Source organism: Oncorhynchus gorbuscha, unplaced genomic scaffold (assembly GCF_021184085.1).
Source record: "Oncorhynchus gorbuscha isolate QuinsamMale2020 ecotype Even-year unplaced genomic scaffold, OgorEven_v1.0 Un_scaffold_2384, whole genome shotgun sequence".
In the NCBI taxonomy this organism is placed as follows: domain Eukaryota; kingdom Metazoa; phylum Chordata; class Actinopteri; order Salmoniformes; family Salmonidae; genus Oncorhynchus; species Oncorhynchus gorbuscha.
In genome coordinates, this window is record NW_025746913.1 from 42,669 (window position 1) to 68,821 (window position 26,153).

At 45.8% G+C, this 26,153-nt stretch overlaps 1 protein-coding gene across 1 annotated transcript in view; it reads left to right on the plus strand.

Annotated features, from left to right (window-relative positions):
* The window catches only part of LOC124025723 (A disintegrin and metalloproteinase with thrombospondin motifs 7-like), a gene marked incomplete at its 3' end in the record, with an annotated part of 38,284 nt that extends 14,915 nt beyond the window's left edge, over positions 1-23,369 (plus strand). Inside the window, exons 5-7 of the mRNA XM_046339059.1 lie at positions 19,668-19,751; positions 21,868-21,992; positions 23,220-23,369. Coding sequence (XP_046195015.1) covers positions 19,668-19,751; positions 21,868-21,992; positions 23,220-23,369 — 359 coding nt within the window. The remainder of the gene's footprint in view (positions 1-19,667; positions 19,752-21,867; positions 21,993-23,219) is intronic.
* Positions 23,370-26,153: the final 2,784 nt, after the last annotated feature.

Here is a 26,153-nt window from a genome sequence, read left to right on the forward strand (position 1 = left end):
ATGAACATCGTAAGTGTCTGCTAGCCGTCTGTACTGGCTGTCATGAACATCGTAAGTGTCTGCTAGCCGTCTGTACTGACTGTCATGAACATCGTAAGTGTCTGCTAGCCGTCTGTACTGGCTGTCATGAACATAGTAAGTGTCTGCTAGCCGTCTGTACTGGCTGTCATGAACATCGTAAGTGTCTGCTAGCCGTCTGTACTGGCTGTCATGAACATCGTATGTGTCTGCTAGCCGTCTGTACTGGCTGTCATGAACATCGTAAGTGTCTGCTAGCCGTCTGTACTGACTGTCATGAACATCGTGTCTGCCAGCTCTCTCTGTCTCACTGTATTTTCTTTTGGTAGGGTGTCAGCAACACCAAAGTTGTGGGTTTGATTACCAAATATGGGCTAGTGTGCTGGGTGTCCGCTGGAAGTAGCCTTTGGTCGGCTGAAATGCCCTTTCTTTTATTTCCAGTGCAAACTCCTTGACCCTACTCTAAATCCATCCCAGTAACTTGCTTATAGTTCTAGGGAACTAGGTTTCAAATAACTTGATTTACACATTAGCTTCTTTGCTTAGGTAGGCTGCAGCCTTGACAGTAATTCTGTTGTCACTGTATGTAGGCGATATTATATAACATCCATGTCAACAACATCATCCAAAACATCCCATCTTGGCTGGGTCAATACCTATGCTAGATGCTTCCATGTGTTTCACCCTCATCTCTCTTCTGTTAGTATTGTGACATGTTTGGATTTATCATTCCTTCCCCATGTCCTGTAGCCCTCATCCATCTCTTTTATCGCTCCTTCCCCATGTCCTGTAGCCCTCATCCATCTCTTTTATCAGTCCTTCCCCATGTCCTGTAGCCCTCATCCATCTCTTTTATCACTCCTTCCCCATGTCCTGTAGCCCTCATCCATCTCTTTTATCACTCCTTCGCCATGTCCTGTAGCCCTCATCCATTTCTTTTATCAGTCCTTCGCCATGTCCTGTAGCCCTCATCCATCTCTTTTATCAGTCCTTCCCCATGTCCTGTAGCCCTCATCCATCTCTTTTATCTCTCCTTCCCCATGTCCTGTAGCCCTCATCCATCTCTTTTATCGCTCCTTCCCCATGTCCTGTAGCCCTCATCCATCTCTTTTATCTCTCCTTCCCCATGTCCTGTAGCCCTCATCCATCTCTTTTATCGCTCCTTCCCCATGTCCTGTAGCCCTCATCCATCTCTTTTATCGCTCCTTCCCCATGTCCTGTAGCCCTCATCCATCTCTTTTATCGCTCCTTCCCCATGTCCTGTAGCCCTGATCCATCTCTTTTATCGCTCCTTCCCCATGTCCTGTAGCCCTCATCCATCTCTTTTATCGCTCCTTCCCCATGTCCTGTAGCCCTCATCCATCTCTTTTATCGCTCCTTCCCCATGTCCTGTAGCCCTCATCCATCTCTTTTATCGCTCCTTCCCCATGTCCTGTAGCCCTCATCCATCTCTTTTATCACTCCCTCGACCATGTCCTGCAGCCCTCATCCATCTCTTTTATCACTCCTTCCCCATGTCCTGTAGCCCTCATCCATCTCTTTTATCGCTCCTTCCCCATGTCCTGTAGCCCTCATCCATCTCTTTTATCGCTCCTTCCCCATGTCCTGTAGCCCCCATCCCTCTTTTATCACTCCTTCCCCATGTCCTGTAGCCCTCATCCATCTCTTTTATCACTCCTTCCCCATGTCCTGTAGCCCTCTTCCCTCTCTTTTATCACTCCTTCCCCATGTCCTGTAGCCCTCATCCATCTCTTTTATCACTCCTTCCCCATGTCCTGTAGCCCTCATCCATCTCTTATCACTCCCTCGACCATGTCCTGCAGCCCTCATCCATCTCTTTTATCACTCCTTCCCCATGTCCTGTAGCCCCCATCCCTCTTTTATCGCTCCTTCCCCATGTCCTGTAGCCCTCATCTATCTCTTTTATCACTCCTTCCCCATGTCCTGTAGCCCTCATCCATCTCTTTTATCACTCCTTCCCCATGTCCTGTAGCCCTCTTCCCTCTCTTTTATCACTCCTTCCCCATGTCCTGTAGCCCTCATCATCTCTTTTATCACTCCTTCCCCATGTCCTGTAGCCCTCATCCATCTCTTTTATCACTCCTTCCCCATGTCCTGTAGCCCTCTTCCCTCTCTTTTATCACTCCTTCCCCATGTCCTGTAGCCCTCATCATCTCTTTTATCACTCCTTCCCCATGTCCTGTAGCCCTCATCCATCTCTTTTATCACTCCTTCGCCATGTCCTGTAGCCCTCATCCATCTCTTTTATCATTCCTTCCCCATGTCCTGTAGCCCTCATCCATCTCTTTTATCGCTCCTTCCCCATGTCCTGTAGCCCTCATCCATCTCTTTTATCACTCCTTCCCCATGTCCTGTAGCCCTCTTCCCTCTCTTTTATCACTCCTTCCCCATGTCCTGTAGCCCTCATCATCTCTTTTATCACTCCTTCCCCATGTCCTGTAGCCCTCATCCATCTCTTTTATCACTCCTTCGCCATGTCCTGTAGCCCTCATCCATCTCTTTTATCATTCCTTCCCCATGTCCTGTAGCCCTCATCCATCTCTTTTATCGCTCCTTCCCCATGTCCTGTAGCCCTCATCCATCTCTTTTATCATTCCTTCCCCATGTCCTGTAGCCCTCATCCATCTCTTTTATCGCTCCTTCCCCATGTCCTGTAGCCCTCATCCATCTCTTTTATCGCTCCTTCCCCATGTCCTGTAGCCCTCATCCATCTCTTTTATCACTCCCTCGACCATGTCCTGCAGCCCTCATCCATCTCTTTTATCACTCCTTCCCCATGTCCTGTAGCCCTCATCTATCTCTTTTATCTCTCCTTCCCCATGTCCTGTAGCCCTCATCCATCTCTTTTATCGCTCCTTCCCCATGTCCTGTAGCCCTCATCCATATCTTTTATCGCTCCTTCCCCATGTCCTGTAGCCCTCATCCATCTCTTTTATCGCTCCTTCCCCATGTCCTGTAGCCCCCATCCCTCTTTTATCACTCCTTCCCCATGTCCTGTAGCCCTCATCCATCTCTTTTATCACTCCTTCCCCATGTCCTGTAGCCCTCTTCCCTCTTATCACTCCTTCCCCATGTCCTGTAGCCCTCATCCATCTCTTTTATCACTCCTTCCCCATGTCCTGTAGCCCTCATCCATCTCTTTTATCACTCCCTCGACCATGTCCTGCAGCCCTCATCCATCTCTTTATCACTCCTTCCCCATGTCCTGTAGCCCCCATCCCTCTTTTATCGCTCCTTCCCCATGTCCTGTAGCCCTCATCTATCTCTTTTATCACTCCTTCCCCATGTCCTGTAGCCCTCATCCATCTCTTTTATCACTCCTTCCCCATGTCCTGTAGCCCTCTTCCCTCTCTTTTATCACTCCTTCCCCATGTCCTGTAGCCCTCATCATCTCTTTTATCACTCCTTCCCCATGTCCTGTAGCCCTCATCCATCTCTTTTATCACTCCTTCCCCATGTCCTGTAGCCCTCATCCATCTATTTTATCACTCCTTCCCCATGTCCTGTAGCCCTCATCCCTCTTGTATCGCTCCTTCCCCATGTCCTGTAGCCCTCATCTATCTCTTTTATCACTCCTTCCCCATGTCCTGTAGCCCTCATCCATCTCTTTTATCACTCCCTCGACCATGTCCTGCAGCCCTCATCCATCTCTTTTATCACTCCTTCCCCATGTCCTGTAGCCCCCATCCCTCTTTTATCGCTCCTTCCCCATGTCCTGTAGCCCTCATCTATCTCTTTTATCACTCCTTCCCCATGTCCTGTAGCCCTCATCCATCTCTTTTATCACTCCTTCCCCATGTCCTGTAGCCCTCTTCCCTCTCTTTTATCACTCCTTCCCCATGTCCTGTAGCCCTCATCATCTCTTTTATCACTCCTTCCCCATGTCCTGTAGCCCTCATCCATCTCTTTTATCACTCCTTCCCCATGTCCTGTAGCCCTCATCCATCTATTTTATCACTCCTTCCCCATGTCCTGTAGCCCTCATCCCTCTTGTATCGCTCCTTCCCCATGTCCTGTAGCCCTCATCTATCTCTTTTATCACTCCTTCCCCATGTCCTGTAGCCCTCATCCATCTCTTTTATCACTCCCTCGACCATGTCCTGCAGCCCTCATCCATCTCTTTTATCACTCCTTCCCCATGTCCTGTAGCCCCCATCCCTCTTTTATCGCTCCTTCCCCATGTCCTGTAGCCCTCATCTATCTCTTTTATCACTCCTTCCCCATGTCCTGTAGCCCTCATCCATCTCTTTTATCACTCCTTCCCCATGTCCTGTAGCCCTCTTCCCTCTCTTTTATCACTCCTTCCCCATGTCCTGTAGCCCTCATCATCTCTTTTATCACTCCTTCCCCATGTCCTGTAGCCCTCATCATCTCTTTTATCACTCCTTCCCCATGTCCTGTAGCCCTCATCCATCTCTTTTATCACTCCTTCCCCATGTCCTGTAGCCCTCATCCATCTATTTTATCACTCCTTCCCCATGTCCTGTAGCCCTCATCCCTCTTGTATCGCTCCTTCCCCATGTCCTGTAGCCCTCATCTATCTCTTTTATCACTCCTTCCCCATGTCCTGTAGCCCTCATCCATCTCTTTTATCACTCCTTCCCCATGTCCTGTAGCCCTCATCCATCTATTTTATCACTCCTTCCCCATGTCCTGTAGCCCTCATCCCTCTTGTATCGCTCCTTCCCCATATCCTGTAGCCCTCATCCATCTCTTTTATCACTCCTTCCCCATGTCCTGTAGCCCTCATCCATCTCTTTTATCACTCCTTCCCGATATCCTGTAGCCCTCATCCCTCTTGTATCGCTCCTTCCCCATGTCCTGTAGCCCTCATCCATCTCTTTTATCACTCCTTCGCCATGTCCTGTAGCCCTCATCCATCTCTTTTATCGCTCCTTCCCCATATCCTGTAGCCCTCATCGATCTCTTTTATCACTCCTTCCCCATGTCCTGTAGCCCTCATCCATCTCTTTTATTGCTCCTTCCCCATGTCCTGTAGCCCCCATCCCTCTTTTATCACTCCTTCCCCATGTCCTGTAGCCCTCATCCATCTCTATCACTCCTTCCCCATGTCCTGTAGCCCTCTTCCCTCTCTTTTATCACTCCTTCCCCATGTCCTGTAGCCCTCATCCATCTCTTTTATCACTCCCTCGACCATGTCCTGCAGCCCTCATCCATCTCTTTTATCACTCCCTCGACCATGTCCTGTAGCCCCATCCCTCTTTTATTGCTCCTTCCCCATGTCCTGTAGCCCTCATCTATCTCTTTTATCACTCCTTCCCCATGTCCTGTAGCCCTCATCCATCTCTTTTATCACTCTTTCCCCATGTCCTGTAGCCCTCATCATCTCTTTTATCACTCCTTCCCCATGTCCTGTAGCCCTCATCCTCTCTTTTATCACTCCTTCCCCATGTCCTGTAGCCCTCATCCATCTCTTTTATCACTCCTTCCCCATGTCCTGTAGCCCTCATCCCTCTTGTATCGCTCCTTCCCCATGTCCTGTAGCCCTCATCCATCTCTTTTATCGCTCCTTCCCCATGTCCTGTAGCCCTCATCTATCTCTTTTATCACTCCTTCCCCATGTCCTGTAGCCCTCATCCATCTCTTTTATCTCTCCTTCCCCATGTCCTGTAGCCCTCTTCCCTCTCTTTTATCACTCCTTCCCCATGTCCTGTAGCCCTCATCATCTCTTTTATCACTCCTTCCCCATGTCCTGTAGCCCTCATCCATCTCTTTTATCACTCCTTCCCCATGTCCTGCAGCCCTCTTCCCTCTCTTTTATCACTCCTTCCCCATGTCCTGCAGCCCTCTTCCCTCTCTTTTATCACTCCTTCCCCATGTCCTGTAGCCCTCATCCATCTCTTTTATCACTCCTTCCCCATATCCTGTAGCCCCCATCCCTCTTTTATCGCTCCTTCCCCATGTCCTGTAGCCCTCATCTATCTCTTTTATCACTCCTTCCCCATGTCCTGTAGCCCTCATCCACCTCTTTTATCACTCCTTCGCCATGTCCTGTAGCCCTCATCCATCTCTTTTATCACTCCTTCCCCATATCCTGTAGCCCCCATCCCTCTTTTATCTCTCCTTCCCCATGTCCTGTAGCCCTCATCTATCTCTTTTATCACTCCTTCCCCATGTCCTGTAGCCCTCATCCACCTCTTTTATCACTCCTTCCCCATGTCCTGTAGCCCTCATCCATCTCTTATCACTCCTTCCCCATGTCCTGTAGCACTCTTCCCTCTCTTTTATCGCTCCTTCCCCATGTCCTGTAGCCCTCATCCATCTCTTATCACTCCTTCCCCATGTCCTGTAGCACTCTTCCCTCTCTCTTATCACTCCTTCCCCATGTCCTGTAGCCCTCTTCCCTCTCTTTTATCACTCCTTCCCCATGTCCTGTAGCCCTCATCCATCTCTTATCACTCCTTCCCCATGTCCTGTAGCACTCTTCCCTCTCTCTTATCACTCCTTCCCCATGTCCTGTAGCCCTCTTCCCTCTCTTTTATCACTCCTTCCCCATGTCCTCTAGCCCTCTTCCCTCTCTTTTATCACTCCTTCCCCATGTCCTGTAGCACTCTTCCCTCTCTCTTATCACTCCTTCCCCATGTCCTGTAGCCCTCATCCCTCTTGTATCGCTCCTTCCCCATGTCCTGTAGCCTTCATCCATCTCTTTTATCGCTCCTTCCCCATGTCCTGTAGCCCTCATCTATCTCTTTTATCGCTCCTTCCCCATGTCCTGTAGCCCTCATCCATCTCTTTTATCTCTCCTTCCCCATGTCCTGTAGCCCTCTTCCCTCTCTTTTATCACTCCTTCCCCATGTCCTGTAGCCCTCATCATCTCTTTTATCACTCCTTCCCCATGTCCTGTAGCCCTCATCCATCTCTTTTATCACTCCTTCCCCATGTCCTGCAGCCCTCTTCCCTCTCTTTTATCACTCCTTCCCCATGTCCTGCAGCCCTCTTCCCTCTCTTTTATCACTCCTTCCCCATGTCCTGTAGCCCTCATCATCTCTTTTATCACTCCTTCCCCATGTCCTGTAGCCCTCATCCATCTCTTTTATCACTCCTTCCCCATGTCCTGCAGCCCTCATCCATCTATTTTATCACTCCTTCCCCATGTCCTGTAGCCCTCATCCCTCTTGTATCGCTCCTTCCCCATATCCTGTAGCCCTCATCCATCTCTTTTATCACTCCTTCGCCATGTCCTGTAGCCCTCATCCATCTCTTTTATCACTCCTTCCCCATATCCTGTAGCCCCCATCCCTCTTTTATCGCTCCTTCCCCATGTCCTGTAGCCCTCATCTATCTCTTATCACTCCTTCCCCATATCCTGTAGACCCCATCCCTCTTTTATCGCTCCTTCCCCATGTCCTGTAGCCCTCATCTATCTCTTTTATCACTCCTTCCCCATGTCCTGTAGCCCTCATCCACCTCTTTTATCACTCCTTCCCCATGTCCTGTAGCCCTCATCCAGCCCTTCCCCATGTCCCACTCTTCCTTCTCTTTTATCGCTCCTTCCCCATGTCCTGTAGCCCTCATCCATCTCTTTTCACTCCTTCCCCATGTCCTGTAGCACTCTTCCCTCTCTCTTATCACTCCTTCCCCATGTCCTGTAGCCCTCTTCCCTCTCTTTTATCACTCCTTCCCCATGTCCTGTAGCCCTCATCATCTCTTTTATCACTCCTTCCCCATGTCCTGTAGCCCTCATCCATCTCTTTTATCACTCCTTCCCCATGTCCTGTAGCCCTCATCCATCTCTTTTCACTCCTTCCCCATGTCCTGTAGCACTCTTCCTTCTCTTTTATCGCTCCTTCCCCATGTCCTGTAGCCCTCATCCATCTCTTTTCACTCCTTCCCCATGTCCTGTAGCACTCTTCCCTCTCTCTTATCACTCCTTCCCCATGTCCTGTAGCCCTCTTCCCTCTCTTTTATCACTCCTTCCCCATGTCCTGTAGCCCTCTTCCCTCTCTTTTATCACTCCTTCCCCATGTCCTGTAGCCCTCATCATCTCTTTTATCACTCCTTCCCCATGTCCTGTAGCCCTCATCCATCTCTTTTATCACTCCTTCCCCATGTCCTGTAGCCCTCATCCCTCTTGTATCGCTCCTTCCCCATGTCCTGTAGCCCTCATCCATCTCTTTTATCGCTCCTTCCCCATGTCCTGTAGCCCTCATCTATCTCTTTTATCACTCCTTCCCCATGTCCTGTAGCCCTCATCCATCTCTTTTATCTCTCCTTCCCCATGTCCTGTAGCCCTCTTCCCTCTCTTTTATCACTCCTTCCCCATGTCCTGTAGCCCTCATCATCTCTTTTATCACTCCTTCCCCATGTCCTGTAGCCCTCATCCATCTCTTTTATCACTCCTTCCCCATGTCCTGCAGCCCTCTTCCCTCTCTTTTATCACTCCTTCCCCATGTCCTGTAGCCCTCATCCATCTCTTTTATCACTCCTTCCCCATATCCTGTAGCCCCCATCCCTCTTTTATCGCTCCTTCCCCATGTCCTGTAGCCCTCATCTATCTCTTTTATCACTCCTTCCCCATGTCCTGTAGCCCTCATCCACCTCTTTTATTACTCCTTCGCCATGTCCTGTAGCCCTCATCCATCTCTTTTATCACTCCTTCCCCATATCCTGTAGCCCCCATCCCTCTTTTATCTCTCCTTCCCCATGTCCTGTAGCCCTCATCTATCTCTTTTATCACTCCTTCCCCATGTCCTGTAGCCCTCATCTATCTCTTTTATCGCTCCTTCCCCATGTCCTGTAGCCCTCATCCATCTCTTTTATCTCTCCTTCCCCATGTCCTGTAGCCCTCTTCCCTCTCTTTTATCACTCCTTCCCCATGTCCTGTAGCCCTCATCATCTCTTTTATCACTCCTTCCCCATGTCCTGTAGCCCTCATCCATCTCTTTTATCACTCCTTCCCCATGTCCTGCAGCCCTCTTCCCTCTCTTTTATCACTCCTTCCCCATGTCCTGCAGCCCTCTTCCCTCTCTTTTATCACTCCTTCCCCATGTCCTGTAGCCCTCATCATCTCTTTTATCACTCCTTCCCCATGTCCTGTAGCCCTCATCCATCTCTTTTATCACTCCTTCCCCATGTCCTGCAGCCCTCATCCATCTATTTTATCACTCCTTCCCCATGTCCTGTAGCCCTCATCCCTCTTGTATCGCTCCTTCCCCATGTCCTGTAGCCCTCTTCCCTCCTCACTCCTTCCCCATGTCCACTCTTCTCTTTTATCACTCCTTCCCCATGTCCTGTAGCCCTCATCCCTCTTTATCGCTCCTTCCCCATGTCCTGTAGCCCTCATCCATCTCTTTTATCGCTCCTTCCCCATGTCCTGTAGCCCTCATCATCTCTTTTATCACTCCTTCCCCATGTCCTGTAGCCCTCATCCATCTCTTTTATCACTCCTTCCCCATGTCCTGTAGCCCTCTTCCCTCTCTTTTATCACTCCTTCCCCATGTCCTGTAGCCCTCATCATCTCTTTTATCACTCCTTCCCCATGTCCTGTAGCCCTCATCCATCTCTTTTATCACTCCTTCCCCATGTCCTGCAGCCCTCTTCCCTCTCTTTTTCACTCCTTCCCCATGTCCTGCAGCCCTCTTCCCTCTCTTTTATCACTCCTTCCCCATGTCCTGTAGCCCTCATCATCTCTTTTATCACTCCTTCCCCATGTCCTGTAGCCCTCATCCATCTCTTTTATCACTCCTTCCCCATGTCCTGCAGCCCTCATCCATCTATTTTATCACTCCTTCCCCATGTCCTGTAGCCCTCATCCCTCACTCCTTCCCCATGTCCTGTAGCCCTCATCCATCTCTTTTATCACTCCTTCGCCATGTCCTGTAGCCCTCATCCATCTCTTTTATCACTCCTTCCCCATGTCCTGTAGCCCTCATCCCTCTTTTATCACTCCTTCCCCATGTCCTGCCCTCATCTATCTCTTATCACTCCTTCCCATGTCCTGTAGCCCCATCCATCTCTTTTATCACTCCTTCCCCTATCCTGTAGCCCCCATCCTCTTTTAGCTCCTTCCCCATGTCCTGTAGCCCTCATCTATCTCTTTTATCACTCCTTCCCCATGTCCTGTAGCCCTCATCCATCTCTTTTATCACTCCTTCCCCATGTCCTGTAGCCCTCATCCATCTATTTTTCACTCCTTCCCCATGTCCTGTAGCCCTCATCCTTCTCTTTTATCGCTCCTTCCCCATGTCCTGTAGCCCTCATCCATCTCTTTTATCACTCCTTCCCCATGTCCTGTAGCCCTCATCCATATCTTTTATCACTCCTTCCCCATGTCCTGTAGCCCTCATCCATCTCTTATCACTCCTTCCCCATGTCCTGTAGCACTCTTCCCTCTCTCTTATCACTCCTTCCCCATGTCCTGTAGCCCTCTTCCCTCTCTTTTATCACTCCTTCCCCATGTCCTCTAGCCCTCTTCCCTCTCTTTTATCACTCCTTCCCCATGTCCTGTAGCCCTCATCCATCTCTTTTATCACTCCTTCCCCATGTCCTGTAGCCCTCATCCATCTCTTTTATCACTCCTTCCCCATGTCCTGTAGCCCTCATCCCTCATCGCTCTCCCCATGTTTAGCCCTCATCCATCTCTTCCTTCCCCATGTCCTGTAGCCCTCATCCATCTCTTTTATCGCTCCTTCCCCATGTCCTGTAGCCCTCATCCATCTCTTTTATCACTCCTTCCCCATATCCTGTAGCCCTCATCCATCTCTTTTATCGCTCCTTCCCCATGTCCTGTAGCCCTCATCCATCTCTTTTATCACTCCTTCCCCATATCCATAGCCCTCATCCTTGTAGCCTTCCCCATGTCCATCATCCATCTCTTTTATCGCTCCTTCCCCATGTCCTGTAGCCCTCATCCATCTCTTTTATCGCTCCTTCGCCATGTCCTGTAGCCCTCATCCATCTCTTTTATCGCTCCTTCCCCATATCCTGTAGCCCTCATCCATCTCTTTTATCACTCCTTCGCCATGTCCTGTAGCCCTCATCCCTGTTTTATCACTCCTTCCCCATGTCCCGTAGCCCTCATCCCTCTTTTATCGCTCCTTCCCCATGTCCTGTAGCCCTCATCCCTCTTATCGCTCCTTCCATGTCCTGTAGCTCTCATCCCTCTCTTTTATCGCTCCTTCCCCATGTCCTGTAGCCCTCATCCATCTTTTATCACTCCTTCCCCATGTCCTGTAGCCCTCATCCCTCTTTTATCGCTCCTTCCCCATGTCCTGTAGCCCTCATCCCTCTCTTTTGTCGCTCCTTCTCCATGTCCTGTAGCCCTCATCCCTCTCTTGTATCGCTCCTTCCCCATTTCCTGTAGCCCTCATCCCTCTTTTATTTATATATTTTTTCATTTTCCAAATGACTACAACTTCCTGTGCACTGACCCTTGTGTTTTTAGCACTTCCTGGACGGAGGCCAGACCAAGTCATCTGACCTCGTCCTCGCTCTATTGCCGTTGAGCGCATTAGGAAACTTTTTTCCAAAACACGGTAACTGTTGGTTCCAGCTGCAGCTGTCAAGAAGGGCTAGCACAGGATGGTGAATCAGGAAAGGGGATTTCAATAACAGAGAGCTGCCTTGGCTTCACCGGAGCCAGTGGACAATAAGAAGAAGAGGAAACACACATTATCCTCCACATCCTCTCAGGTGTCTTGTTTTCAGCCCTGCAAACCTCTGCTTTGAACTCCACAGCCTCCTGTTATTGTGTCAAGGGAGACTGTAGTGATCATACAGTGAGTGAAGCGCACCTCCACGGTAACGGAATTACACTGAGACTCCGAATTTTCACTTTTTAACTTTTGTATACCAAACAAAAACCATTTGATTTTCAAAGTAAACAAACTACTCTTATGCTGCACAACTACTTTTAACAATTTTCACTGAACATTTTACAAAAACACATTGCCAGTCTTTGTGCTTAGAGTTCTATGGTTTGTTAAACTTTGAAATCAATCGTTTTTGTTTAGTATACAGTCATTAACAAAACATTTGATAATGGCACAAATATTAATTTTCAACAAAGTCTGCTGCCTCAGTTTGTATGATGGCAATTTGCATATACTCCAGAATGTTATGAAAAGTGATCAGATAAATTGCATTAATTGCAAAGTCGCTCTTTGCCATGCAAATTAACTGAATTCCCCAAAAACATTTCCACTGCATTTCAGCCCTGCCACAAAAAGACCAGCTGACATCATGTCAGTGATTCTCTCGTTAACACAGGTGTGAGTGTTGACGAGGACATGGCTGGAGATCACTCTGTCATGCTGATTGAGTTCAAATAACAGACTGAAAGCTTCAAAAGGAGGGTGGTGCTTGGAATCATTGTTCTTCCTCTGTCAGCCAATGGTTGCCTGCAAGGAAACACGTGCCGTCATCATTGCTTTACACAAAAAGGGCTTTACAGGCAAAGATATTGCTGCCAGTAAGATTGCAATCAACCATTTATCGGATCATCAAGAACTTCAATTAGAGCGGTTCAAATGTTGTGAAGAAGGCTTCAGTGCACCCAAGAAAATCCAACAAGCACAAGGACCGTCTCCTAAAGTTGATTCAGCTGTGGGATCGGGGCACCACCAGTACAGAGCTTGCTCAGGAATGGCAGCAGGCAGGTGTGAGTGCATCTGCACCCACAGTGAGGCAAATACTTTTGGAGGATGGCCTGGTGTCAAGAAGGGCAGCAAAGAAGCCACTTCTCTCCAGGAAAAACATCAGGGACATACTGATATTCTGCAAAGGGAACAGGAATTGGACTTCTGAGGACTGGGGTAAAGTCATCTTCTCTGATGAATCCCCTTTCCGATTGTTTGGGGCATCTGAAAAAAAGCTTGTCCGGAGAAGACAAGGTGAGCGCTACCATCAGTCCTGTGTCATGCCAACAGTAAAGCATCCTGAGATTATTCATGTGTGGGGTTGCTTCTCAGCCAAGGGAGTGGGCTCACTCACAATTTTGCCTAAGAACACACCCATGAATAAAGAATGGTACTGACACATCCTCCGAGAGCAACTTCTTCCAACCATCCAGGAACAGTTTGGTGATGAACAATGCCTTTTCCAGCATGATGGAGCACCTTTCCATAAGGCAAAAGTGATAACTAAGTGGCTCGGGGAGCAAAACCGATATTTTGGGTCCATAGCCAGGAAACTCCCCAGACCTTAATCCCATTGAGAACTTGTGGTCAATCCTCAAGAGGCGGGTGGACAAACAAAAACCCACAAATTCTGACAAACTCCAAGCATTGATTCTGTAAGAATGGGCTGCCATCAGTCAGGATGTGGCCCAGAAGTTAATTGACAGCATGCCAGGGCGGATTGCAGAGGTCTTGAAAAAGAAGGGTCAACACTGCAAATATTGACTCATGTAATTGTCAATGAAAGCCTTTGACACTTATGAAATGCTTGTAATTATACTTCAGTATTCCATAGTAACATCTGACAAAAATATCTAAAGACACTGAAGCAACAAACATTGTGGAAATTAATATTTGTCATTCTCAAAACTTTTGTCCACAACTGTACATTTTAAAGTGAAAAATCAGAGTTTCCTAATTCTGTTACCATGGAATTGCCCTGAAGCAAAAAAACAAATCAGAAGATGCAGGAGCTTTCCATTGTCTAAGTGTGTTGACTAGACTAGTGTGAGGACGGCCATGTTGAAACTCATTAAAAGGATGAAGAAAGATGGTATTTCGACAGTTCTCACGTGATACTGTCCGTCTGTCTTCTGTGGGATGCTGTCCTCAAACTACATTGACATGCAGGATGACAGAATATTTAAATATTCCCAAAAATGATAATAGTGTTTTGGGTGAAATGAAATGCAATTAGTGAGAGAGCAATGTGTCTCAATGATGATCTAAACTACGGGTCTTTTTATTCTCGGCATTACAACGACAGACACATTGGCAGTGTGCAGTTTCACTTCAAAACGCCTTTCATGTTTGGAACAGTCTGGACCATACCTAGTATGATGGACCGTACCTAGTATGATAGACCAGTTGTTTCAGTCGGGTACATGGCAGCAGGCACAATGCCTATTTGAGTTCCAGTGCAGTGCTATTTGTTCAGCTATGCGTTTCATCTCTTTTATACTGAAGGCTTTCCCTGCCTTTGGCAGTGGAGCAAGTACTGGGACTCGGGGACAAATAGCATTTATGATGAAAGAGTCCCTTCATACATTGTGCTGGTGATATGCTGTCTGCAATGTCACTATGACGAAGCCCTGCCTGCAGAGTTAGAGGTTGGTTTGCACGCCAACAAGGGACGGTCATGGATTCCAATGTGACCAATATCAGGATCATTTTTGAAAAACATTCACACAAAGTCAAAGTAAACATTTTTTTTTTTTTAAATGTACGTTCATAATGTTTCCACGGAGGGGATCCCGATTTGACCAATGTCAGGGGAATTTTTTCAAATCACTGAAACTCAGTTCATAATATCAGCTCAGCTCAAAAGTCCCAATATTATTCAATACCCACATATGGTTGCGGTTTGGTGTGGCTTTGTAAAGTTCACTGGACCAACTTTTGGTCCTAAATCAGACGATGTAGGCCTATAATTTGATACGTTTGACCACCACTGTAAGTATTGGTAATAACTCATTTTCTCAAGCGTAAAATCCAAAAGCTTTGGTCCAGGACCACAATGCATCACTTCGACCAATGATGACTCAATGGAGAAGGTAAATATTACTCAGTGTTGTTGTGAACAGATCAGAACACATTAAAAACCTTTATATAGAGCACACATCTATGTTGTAAAGGTCATACTAAGGCGTTATACACTGCTTTATTTTAGGGCTGTTCCCGGAGAGCTACTGTCCTGTAGGTTTTCACTCCAACCCTGTTCCCGGAGAGCTACTGTCCTGTAGGTTTTCACTCCAACCCTGTTCCCGGAGAGCTACTGTCCTGTAGGTTTTCACTCCAACCCTGTTCCCGGAGAGCTACTGTCCTGTAGGTTTTCACTCCAACCCTGTTCCCGGAGAGCTACTGTCCTGTAGGTTTTCACTCCAACCCTGTTCCCGGAGAGCTACTGTCCTGTAGGTTTTCACTCCAACCCTGTTCCCGGAGAGCTACTGTCCTGTAGGTTTTCACTCCAACCCTGTTCCTGGAGAGCTACTGTCCTGTAGGTTTTCACTCCAACCCTGTTCCTGGAGAGCTACTGTCCTGTAGGTTTTCACTCCAACCCTAATCTACTGCACCTGATTCTAATAATTACCTGGTTGATTAGCTGAATCTGGTTAGTTACAGCTGCGGTTGGAGTGAAAACCTTAGGAGGGTGGCTCTCCAGGAACAGGGTTGGAGTGAAAACCTAATAGGAGGGTGGCTCTCCAGGAACAGGGTTGGAGTTGAAAACCTACAGGAGGGTGGCTCTCCAGGAACAGGGTTGGAGTGGAAACCTACAGAGGGTGGCTCTCCAGGAACAGGGTTGGGTGGAAACCTACAGGAGGGTGGCTCTCCAGGAACAGGGTTGGAGTGAAAACCTATAGGAGGGTGGCTCTCCAGGAACAGGGTTGGAGTGAAAACCTACAGGAGGGTGGCTCTCCAAGAACAGGGTTGGAGTGGAAACCTACAGGAGGGTAGCTCTCCAGGAACAGCCCTACTTTATGTCTATGTCATTACAATGTGTGGTGCTTGTTCAAGGTTCATCAGTTCCTATGCTGCAGTGTGAGACACCACCTTACTGGATAGGTCTAGCTTTGACAGCTACAAGTGGTTGTCTACCAACAGCTTCAAAATGATCCACACAATTCATTAGATAGATTACTTCAAGACAAGCCGTCCTTAACGCGTCTATTTTGAACGTCTGCTTCTTTCCGTCAGATGGGTCCGCTATTTTATCACACAGTCAGAACAGGAAAGGTGTCAGCATTGGGTCCTTGACTTCTAAACATAACGAGGACTAAGTAACCCTGAAAGAGTTGGGGCTGATTTAAACCAGTCTTTATGTATAAGTAACCCTGAAAGAGTTGGGGCTGAGTAACCCTGAAAGAGTTGGGGCTGATTTAAACCAGTCTTTATGTATAAGTAACCCTGAAAGAGTTGGGGCTGATTTAAACCAGTCTTTATGTATAAGTAACCCTGAAAGAGTTGGGGCTGATTTAAACCAGTCTTAAAGTATAAGTAACCCTGAAAGAGTTGGGGCTGATTTAAACCAGTCTTTAAGTATAAGTAACCCTGAAAGAGTTGGGGCTGATTTAAACCAGTCTTAAGTAACCCTGAAAGAGTTGGGGCTGATTTAAACCAGTCTTAAAGTATAAGTAACCCTGAAAGAGTTGGGGCTGATTTAAACCAGTCTTTATGTATAAGTAACCCTGAAAGAGTTGGGGCTGATTTAAACCAGTCTTTATGTATAAGTAACCCTGAAAGAGTTGGGGCTGATTTAAACCAGTCTTAAAGTATAAGTAACCCTGAAAGAGTTGGGGCTGATTTAAACCAGTCTTAAGGTATAAGTAACCCTGAAAGAGTTGGGGCTGATTTAAACCAGTCTTTATGTATAAGTAACCCTGAAAGAGTTGGGGATGATTTAAACCAGTCTTTATGTATAAGTAACCCTGAAAGAGTTGGGGCTGATTTAAACCAGTCTTTATGTATAAGTAACCCTGAAAGAGTTGGGGCTGATTTAAACCAGTCTTTATGTATAAGTAACCCTGAAAGAGTTGGGGCTGATTTAAACCAGTCTTTATGTATAAGTAACCCTGAAAGAGTTGGGGCTGATTTAAACCAGTCTTAAGGTATAAGTAACCCTGAAAGAGTTGGGGCTGATTTAAACCAGTCTTTATGTATAAGTAACCCTGAAAGAGTTGGGGCTGATTTAAACCAGTCTTTATGTATAAGTAACCCTGAAAGAGTTGGGGCTGATTTAAACCAGTCTTTATGTATAAGTAACCCTGAAAGAGTTGGGGCTGATTTAAACCAGTCTTTATGTATAAGTAACCCTGAAAGAGTTGGGGCTGATTTAAACCAGTCTTTATGTATAAGTAACCCTGAAAGAGTTGGGGCTGATTTAAACCAGTCTTTATGTATAAGTAACCCTGAAAGAGTTGGGGCTGATTTAAACCAGTCTTTATGTATAAGTAACCCTGAAAGAGTTGGGGCTGATTTAAACCAGTCTTTATGTATAAGTAACCCTGAAAGAGTTGGGGCTGATTTAAACCAGTCTTTATGTATAAGTAACCCTGAAAGAGTTGGGGCTGATTTAAACCAGTCTTTATGTATAAGTAACCCTGAAAGAGTTGGGGCTGATTTAAACCAGTCTTTATGTATAAGTAACCCTGAAAGAGTTGGGGCTGATTTAAACCAGTCTTTATGTATAAGTAACCCTGAAAGAGTTGGGGCTGATTTAAACCAGTCTTTATGTATAAGTAACCCTGAAAGAGTTGGGGCTGATTTAAACCAGTCTTTATGTATAAGTAACCCTGAAAGAGTTGGGGATGATTTAAACCAGTCTTTATGTATAAGTAACCCTGAAAGAGTTGGGGCTGATTTAAACCAGTCTTTATGTATAAGTAACCCTGAAAGAGTTGGGGCTGATTTAAACCAGTCTTTATGTATAAGTAACCCTGAAAGAGTTGGGGCTGATTTAAACCAGTCTTTATGTATAAGTAACCCTGAAAGAGTTGGGGCTGATTTAAACCAGTCTTTATGTATAAGTAACCCTGAAAGAGTTGGGGATGATTTAAACCAGTCTTTATGTATAAGTAACCCTGAAAGAGTTGGGGCTGATTTAAACCAGTCTTTATGTATAAGTAACCCTGAAAGAGTTGGGGCTGATTTAAACCAGTCTTTATGTATAAGTAACCCTGAAAGAGTTGGGGCTGATTTAAACCAGTCTTTATGTATAAGTAACCCTGAAAGAGTTGGGGCTGATTTAAACCAGTCTTTATGTATAAGTAACCCTGAAAGAGTTGGGGCTGATTTAAACCAGTCTTTATGTATAAGTAACCCTGAAAGAGTTGGGGATGATTTAAACCAGTCTTTATGTATAAGTAACCCTGAAAGAGTTGGGGCTGATTTAAACCAGTCTTTATGTATAAGTAACCCTGAAAGAGTTGGGGCTGATTTAAACCAGTCTTTATGTATAAGTAACCCTGAAAGAGTTGGGGCTGATTTAAACCAGTCTTTATGTATAAGTAACCCTGAAAGAGTTGGGGCTGATTTAAACCAGTCTTTATGTATAAGTAACCCTGAAAGAGTTGGGGCTGATTTAAACCAGTCTTTATGTATAAGTAACCCTGAAAGAGTTGGGGCTGATTAAACCAGTCTTTATGTATAAGTAACCCTGAAAGAGTTGGGGCTGATTAAACCAGTCTAAATGCATTAACCAGCACTTGGCTCAAACACATTATTAGTCTGATGGCGTCTGCCTCCCTCCTCCTGGAGAAGGGAAACAGTTCTTAGTGAAAATGAGCTCTCACTTTCTATTTAACCAGGCACCCTAGCACCCGTTCAGTGAGCCTCCTGAGCCCCTACTTAATGTAGGACTGGAAACATAAAGCCAGCGTGTGTGTGTGTATTACAATGTGACCTGAAAACTGAGGTGTGTGTGTGGGCGGCTGCCTCCAAGATGTTGCTAATCAGCCCGGGAGAAAGCTGCTGCTGCTACTGCAATGGTTGTTTGTTGTTACCAGAGAATCAAAGGAACCCTTAATTCACTACAGCAGCTTGAGAGATAAGAGGGAGCAAGGGATGGATGAAAGGAATGAGGAGAGGGAGGGAAGGAGTGTGTGTGTAGAGCTTTAACAAATACCTAAAGGAAAATAAGTATTATACCCTCCTGAACGAGGTAATTGTGTAGTTCAGATAACCTGGCCATCTGTCTCCTAAACCTCAACTGGAAAGATGGAACATGTTAATGCTGTAATCTGCAGAAGTGAGACCCGTGGATGTTGTTTTCTGCATCACATTGTTGCTTTGGAGAAATGTGAGCAGGGAACAGAAAGTTAATTTTTATTTTTAAATCTTAAAAAAAAAAAAGTACCCCCTTTTTTCTCCCCTGTTTCGTGGTATCCAATTATTTTAGTAGCTACTATCTTGTCTCATCGCTACAACTCCCATACGGGCTCGGGAGAGACGAAGGTTGAAAGTCATGCGTCCACAGCAGTTGCTGGTGCTCGATGAGCCAAGGATATCCCTACCGGCCAAGCCCTCCCTAACCCGGACGACGCTATGGGGGATTGTGCATCGCCCCACAGACCTCCTGGTCGCAGCTGGTTACGACAGAGCCTGGGCATGAACCCAGAGTCTCTGGTGGCACAGCTGGCACTGCAGCACCCTTAACCACTGCGCCACCCGGGAGGCAGGGAACAGAAAGTTGACCAAAGTTATCAATCATTGTTTTGTGTTTCTGAAGGGATTTTCCAGACAGACTCATGTAACACTAATCATCACTGTCTGCCTAATCATCACTGTCTGCCTTGCCTTCCATTCCAGTGTCGTAGGAAACATTCCTCAGTAGACAAGACAGTCCTTTATTTATAATTATTGTGATATACCTCATATGAACTGTATACCACACGTGGAAAGACAATACAACATAATGGTACTGGATTGCCTATTTGTTGAGAAGGACAGGTTTTTGGCCCAACCCACTGAGTCTAAATCATGTCCATTCTGTTTCAGGTGTCGGGGTTGTTTCATGATGCCAGCATTGGAAACCCTATCAACATCGTAGTGGTTCGTCTGATCCTGCTGGAGAAGGAAGAGGTAAGAGAACCACAGCTCCGGCCTGCACGTTACAAAACACCATTAGTAAACCACTGTCATTGGAGCTCCGTTTTAAAGACAGATTTACTGAATCAGTGTTGAAAGACTTACAAAGGGTTCATTTGTGGCATAAAATGACTGCCAGATCTCAATGACAATGACCATTAATCTTATCCTAAAACAAAACTGTCAGACTGACCACAGCCAGATATTTTAATTCGATTTTAGCCATATAAAACACAACAACAAAAAAGGTAACACAAAAATAGCTAATTATGAATTGATCACAAATCCTAACACCAGTCAATAACAGATTCAAGTGGCTTGAGTCCCAGTGTCATACGAGGAAATGGAATATGTGACGCACATTGTAAAGATGTCGCAAAGTTACGTTTCTTTTCGTGGCGTCGAGATTCCACTCTTGTTAAAACTAGTGTATGATCATGCATTGTCGCTTGAAACTAAGCAGTTATGCTCTTGGTAATTGGTCTAAACTAGTTCCAATGTCATTTTCCGTAAACGATAAAATAATATCATTAGTTTGTGTAATGATCTGAGGAAGTTCTGACTGCAGGCGATGACCGACTCTGTATGAGAGAGATTGAGATGGGGGAGAGAGAAATGGAGAAATAGAGAACAAGAGAGAGCGAGAGCCAGTACATAGCTACCTGCCTTTCTGTTTATTCAACTGTGAAGCAGTGTCTATTTCACTGTCCATCTTTGTAATGTGGTGCCATAATATCCTAGTCTTGGGGGAAAGGATTGTCTATTGCACTGCAACATTCTAGAGATTTACTTTGTTGGTGGAGGGGTGAGAACAGAGAAGCTCATTAGCGAGAGAAGGAAGGAAAGCGAGAGAGTGAGAGATGGATAGCGCTAGCCCCATCTGACTACTGTCTCTATCCTCCTCCCCTCCAGCCTTGTCGTCATCATCATAGCCAAGGCCTCAGTTACATCCTTCAGCCTTGTCATCATCACAGCCAGTTCTTCAGATGTATCCTTCAAACAGCATTTTACATCAGAACACCACTGGCTCCCAGTGTAGGAAGTATAGGCCCCTACACCCTTCCCACAATGTGTTAGGAAGTGTAATGTGCTGAAACAAATCTCTCTGAAGTCGTGGTTACTGGCTAATGGGAATGATGTAGTCTGAGAAAGGGCATGTAGGGTAAGTTTCCTAACCATTCCCTATTCAAATCGTCTGGAACTGCTCTATAGGTCTCTGTTTCATGTCTATATTTTGAAAAGGGAATTGGCCTGATCAACTCAAAAGTTTGTAGTAGAAAAAAGTATTTGGGTGCCGATTTCAAAAGGCATACATTTGAAAAAAGGAAGAACCTGTTTTCTTTTAATTTTTATGTATTTATTTAGCAGGTCAGAGGTCAGAGCAAACGGAGGCATTTAGGCAAAGCATTTGTCTAAACCTGACTAAGCCTGTCACCGAAACACATTCGTTTGCACTGACTTAAAAGAAAACAGGTTTTTCCTTTTTTCAAATATTCCACTGACACTGTAGTGTCTATACGTTGACACACAAACATATAGTTTAGGCTCATTTCTCCTATGGGTCAACTACTAGACTGTCGATGTTTATATCCCTGCAGAGTAAAGTCTGTGGTTGGCCATAATATGGTTCTTAATGGGTTGTCATAATCATGCTTGAAAGTGCACATTTGAACCTTGAATGCAGTTTTGACTCCTGAAGGTGAATCTAACTCTTCATCAAGAGCTAATAGCTCAAAGCTATGATAATATGGACAATTGTATTTCTTTCTAGAATGGCTGTCTAGTAGAAACAGCAACATCTTTTAAATAGCTCTAAAGCAGTGATGTAGGGGAAAAACAAAATTGGTGGAAAAACTCTCTGGTTGTAATGCTTCCTATTCTTTCAATGCTTTTTCCCACAAAAGGTGTGTAACCTGTGTTTACTTGACTACTGCTCTACAGGGACCAGATAAAGGTCTCACAACCAGAGAAGCAGTTTACAACCAGGAAATGATGTCATTATGACATCAGATGCCATCAGCAACACAGCTTTGGAAAACCTCCCCCCTGTTCATGAAGGTATCTGATGTTTCCTTGTCTAACGTAACGATGACATCCCTGTGGTTGGCAGGAAGACCTGAAGATCACTCACCACGCTGACAACAGCCTGAGCAGCTTCTGTAAGTGGCAGAAACGGCTTAACGTGAAGGGAGAAGAACACGCGGTCCATCACGACGTGGCCGTCCTTCTCACCAGGTAATCCACTCCCACCAAGGCTGAATTCCATTTGCGGTCTATTGGGGAGAGGATGTATACTGAGCAAAAATATAAAGGTAATTTGCAATATGAAAATCAGTCAATTGACATCTGTGGCATTTTGTTGTGTGACAAAACTGCATATTTTAGTGGCTTTTTATTGTCCCCAGCACAAGGTGCACCTGTGTGATGGTCATGCTGTTTAACCATCTTCTTGATACGCCACACCTGTCAGGTGGATAGATTATCTTGGCAAAGGAGAAATTCTCATTGACAAGGATGTAAAAAAAAATGTGCCCAATCATTTTAGATAAATAAGCTTTTTGTGTGCATGGAACATTTCTGAGATATTTTATTTCAGCTCATGAGACACGGGGCCAACACTTTACATGTTGCGTTTATATTTTTTGTTCAGTATACTTTCCTCTCCTTACTTGTGCTTTCTGAATAGTAATACCTTTTGGTGCCGTCCTAGAAGCTGAAGGAAGTGGTCCTCCTCGCAAGCATTTGTCCTATTTTATTTATCTCGAAAGGCCCAAAATGTATTTCTCCTCACCATTCAGTCATGGAGGACAGTCCTTTTAACACGATGAATGGAATGAATGTGAGACATTACATGTAGAACACCATACTGGGACAAAACAGCCTTTGCCTACCTTCCCCTCCCATTGATGGCCTGACTGTTATTCTCTGTAGTTTACCACCAGAAACTAATTCTATTTTCCCTTCTTAATTGAAAAGACCTTTTTTTCCTCCCTCGTGCCATCTCTTTGATGAGACCGCTTTCCACTCAAAGCCACTCATTAAACTATGATTCTTTTGTTTGACAAACGAGTGCAATTAGAGGCTCCACCAGAACTTTAATTTGAGCAGCGCCACAACAACAAGGATATTTGCAGAGATTTGGTGACATTCCCTGGACCTTTTTCAGAAGGTAGTTGGAGCTCCTGAGTTGTACTTTTCTCCAATTGTTTTAATTTAAGTAGCTTTTCCACAGAGACTCATCCCACCGATCATAGTCTTAATAGATTCAGAACATTAAAAACATGTCAAGAATAGGAAGTGATGATGTTAAAGGTCATTGTTGTGCTCCTTATTACAATGTTTCAGTCCTTCTCTCCCTCTGTCCTTTCCTTCTCTCCCTCTTTCCTCCTTTTCCCTCTCCTTCCCTCATCCTCTTGCCTTCTCTCCCTCCTTCCTCCCTTTTCCTCTCCCTCCTCTCCTCAGAAAGGACATCTGTACGGCCATCAATAAGCCCTGTGAGACCCTGGGCCTGTCTCATGTGGCAGGAATGTGTCAGCCCCACCGCAGCTGCAGCATCAGTGAGGACACAGGCCTGCCGCTGGCCTTCACCGTCACCCACGAGCTCGGGCACAAGTACGTGCATCGCATGTGCACATGGACACACACACATACACGCACACACTCAGACTGACACCACACCTCATACATTTCTGTCACATGGTTGGATATTTTTTTAGTTTCTTTATTTCACCTTTATTTAAGCAGGTAGGCGAGTTGAGAACAAGTTCTCATTTACAACTGTGACCTGGCCAAGATAAAGCAAAGCAGTGCGACGCAAACACCAACACAGAGTTACACATGGAGTAAAACAAACACAGTCAATAATACAATAGAAAAATAAGTCTATATACAGCATGTGCAAATGAGGTAGGAGAAGGGAGGTAAGGAAATAAATAGACCATCGTGGCGAAATTATTACAGTATGGCAAATTAAACATTGGGGTGATAGATGTGCAGAAGATGAGTGTGCAAGTAGCTGTACTGTGGTGCAAAGGAGCAAAATAAATAAAAATATGGTGATAAGGTAGTTGGATGGGCTATTTACAGATGGGCTATGTACAGGTACAGTGATCTGTGAGCTGCTCTGACAGCTGGTGCTTAAAGTTAGTGATGGAGATGTGAGTCTCCAGCTTCAGTGATTTTTGCAGTTCGTTCCAGTCATTGGCAGCAGAGAACTGTAAGGAAAGATGGCCGAAGGAGGAATTGGATTTGGCGATGACCAGTGAAATATACCTGTTGGAGTGTGTGCTGCAGGTGGGTGCTGCTATGGTGACCAGTGAGCTGAGATAAGGCGGGGCTTTACCTAGCAATGACTTATAGATGACCTGGAGCCAGTGGGTTTGGCGACTGATATAAAGTGAGGGCCAGCCAATGAGAGCATACAGGTCGCAGTGGTGGGTAGTATATAGGGCTTTGGTGACAAAACGGATGGCACTGTGATAGACTGCATCCAATTTGCTGAGTTGAGTGTTGGAGGCTATTTTGTAAATGACATCGCCGAAGTCAAGGATCAGTAGGATAGTCAGTTTTACTAAGGTATGTTTGTTAGCATGAGTGAAATAGGAAGCTGATTCTAGATTTAATTTTGAATTGGAGATGTTTATTGTGAGCCTGGAAGGAGAGTTTACAGTCTAACTAAACACCTAGGTATTTGTAGTTGTCCACATATTCTAAGTCAGAACTGTCCAGAATAGTGATGCTGGACGGGTGGGTAGGTGTGGGCAGCGATCGGTTGAAGAAGTGCATGCATTTAGTTTTGCTTGCATTTAAGAGTAGTTGGAGGCCACGGAAGGAGAGTTGTATGGCATTGATTCTCGTCTGGAGGGTAGTTAACACAGTGTCCAAAGAAGGGCCAGAAGTATGCAGAATGGTGTCGTCTGCGTGGAGGTGGATCAGAGAATCACCAGCAGCAAGAGTGACATCATTGATGTATACAGAGAAAATAGTTGGCCCAAGGTTTGAACCCTGTGGCACCCTCATAGAGACTGCCAGAGGTCCGGACAACAGACCCTCCGATTTGACACACTGAACTGTCTGAGAAATAGTTGGTGAACCAGGCGAGGCAGTCATTTGAGAAACAAAGAGTCTGCCAATAAGAATGTGGTGATTGACAAGAGTCTAAATTCTTGGCCAGGTCAATGAATACAGCTGCACAGTATTGTCGTCTCTTATCGATGGTGGTTATGATATCGTTTCAAACCTTGAACGTGGCTGAGGTGCACCCATGACCAGCTTGGAAACCAGATTGCATAGCGGAGAAGGTACGGTGGTATTCAAAATGGTCGGTGATCTGTTTGTTGACTTGGCTTTCGAAGACCTTAGAAAGGCAGAGTAGGATAGATATAGGTCTGTAACAGTTTGGGTCTAGAGTGTCTCCCCCTTTAAAGAGGGGGATGACCGTGGGAGCTTTCCAGTCTTTGGGGATCTCAGACAATACAAAAGAGAGGTTGAACAGGCTAGTAAAAGGGGTTGCAACAATTTCAGAGGATAATTTTAGGAAGAGAGGGTCCAGATTGTCTAGCCTTGCTGATTTGTAGGGGTCCAGATTTTTCAGCTCTTTCAGAACATCAGCTATCTGGATTTGGGTGAAGGAGAAATGGGGGAGGCTTGGGCAAGTTGCAGTGAGGGGTGCAGGGCTGTTGGCCGGGGTTAGGGGTAGCCAGGTGGAAAGCATGGCCAGCCGTAGAAAAATGCTTGTTGAATTTCTCAATTATTGCGGATTTATCGGTGGTGACAGTGTTTCCTAGCTTCAGTGCAGTGGGCAGCTGGGAGGAGGTACTCTTATTCTCCATGGTCTTGTCACATGGTCTTGTCACATGGTATGTCACATGGTTTAATGTGTCACATGGTTGGTGGTTGGATGTGTCACTTGGTTGGATGTGTCACTTGGTTGGATGTGTCACTTGGTTGGATGTGTCACATGGTTGGATGTGTCACTTGGTTGGATGTGTCACTTGGTTGGATGTGTCACTTGGTTGGATGTGTCACTTGGTTTGATGTGTCACATGGTTGGTGGTTGGATGTGTCACTTGTTTGGATGTGTCACAAAGTATTTAATGTAAATGTCACCCATCTGGTTGCCCCATATTGACAATCGAAAACATGTTTTTATAAATTTTTGTTATTAAATAAATATCTAGTTTGATGTATTCACATGGTTAGTGGTACTTTGTAGTCACTTTTGGTTGGATGCTTTGAGTCATCTTGGGTATGTGTCTGGTTCACTTTGAGTGGTTGTATGTCTGGATCAGCTTGGTTGTATGATCATGTGTCTGGATTGGTTGGATGTGTCACTTGGTTGGATGTATCATCTATGGTTGGATCAGCTTTGAGTCATCTTGGGTTGTGTCTGGTGTC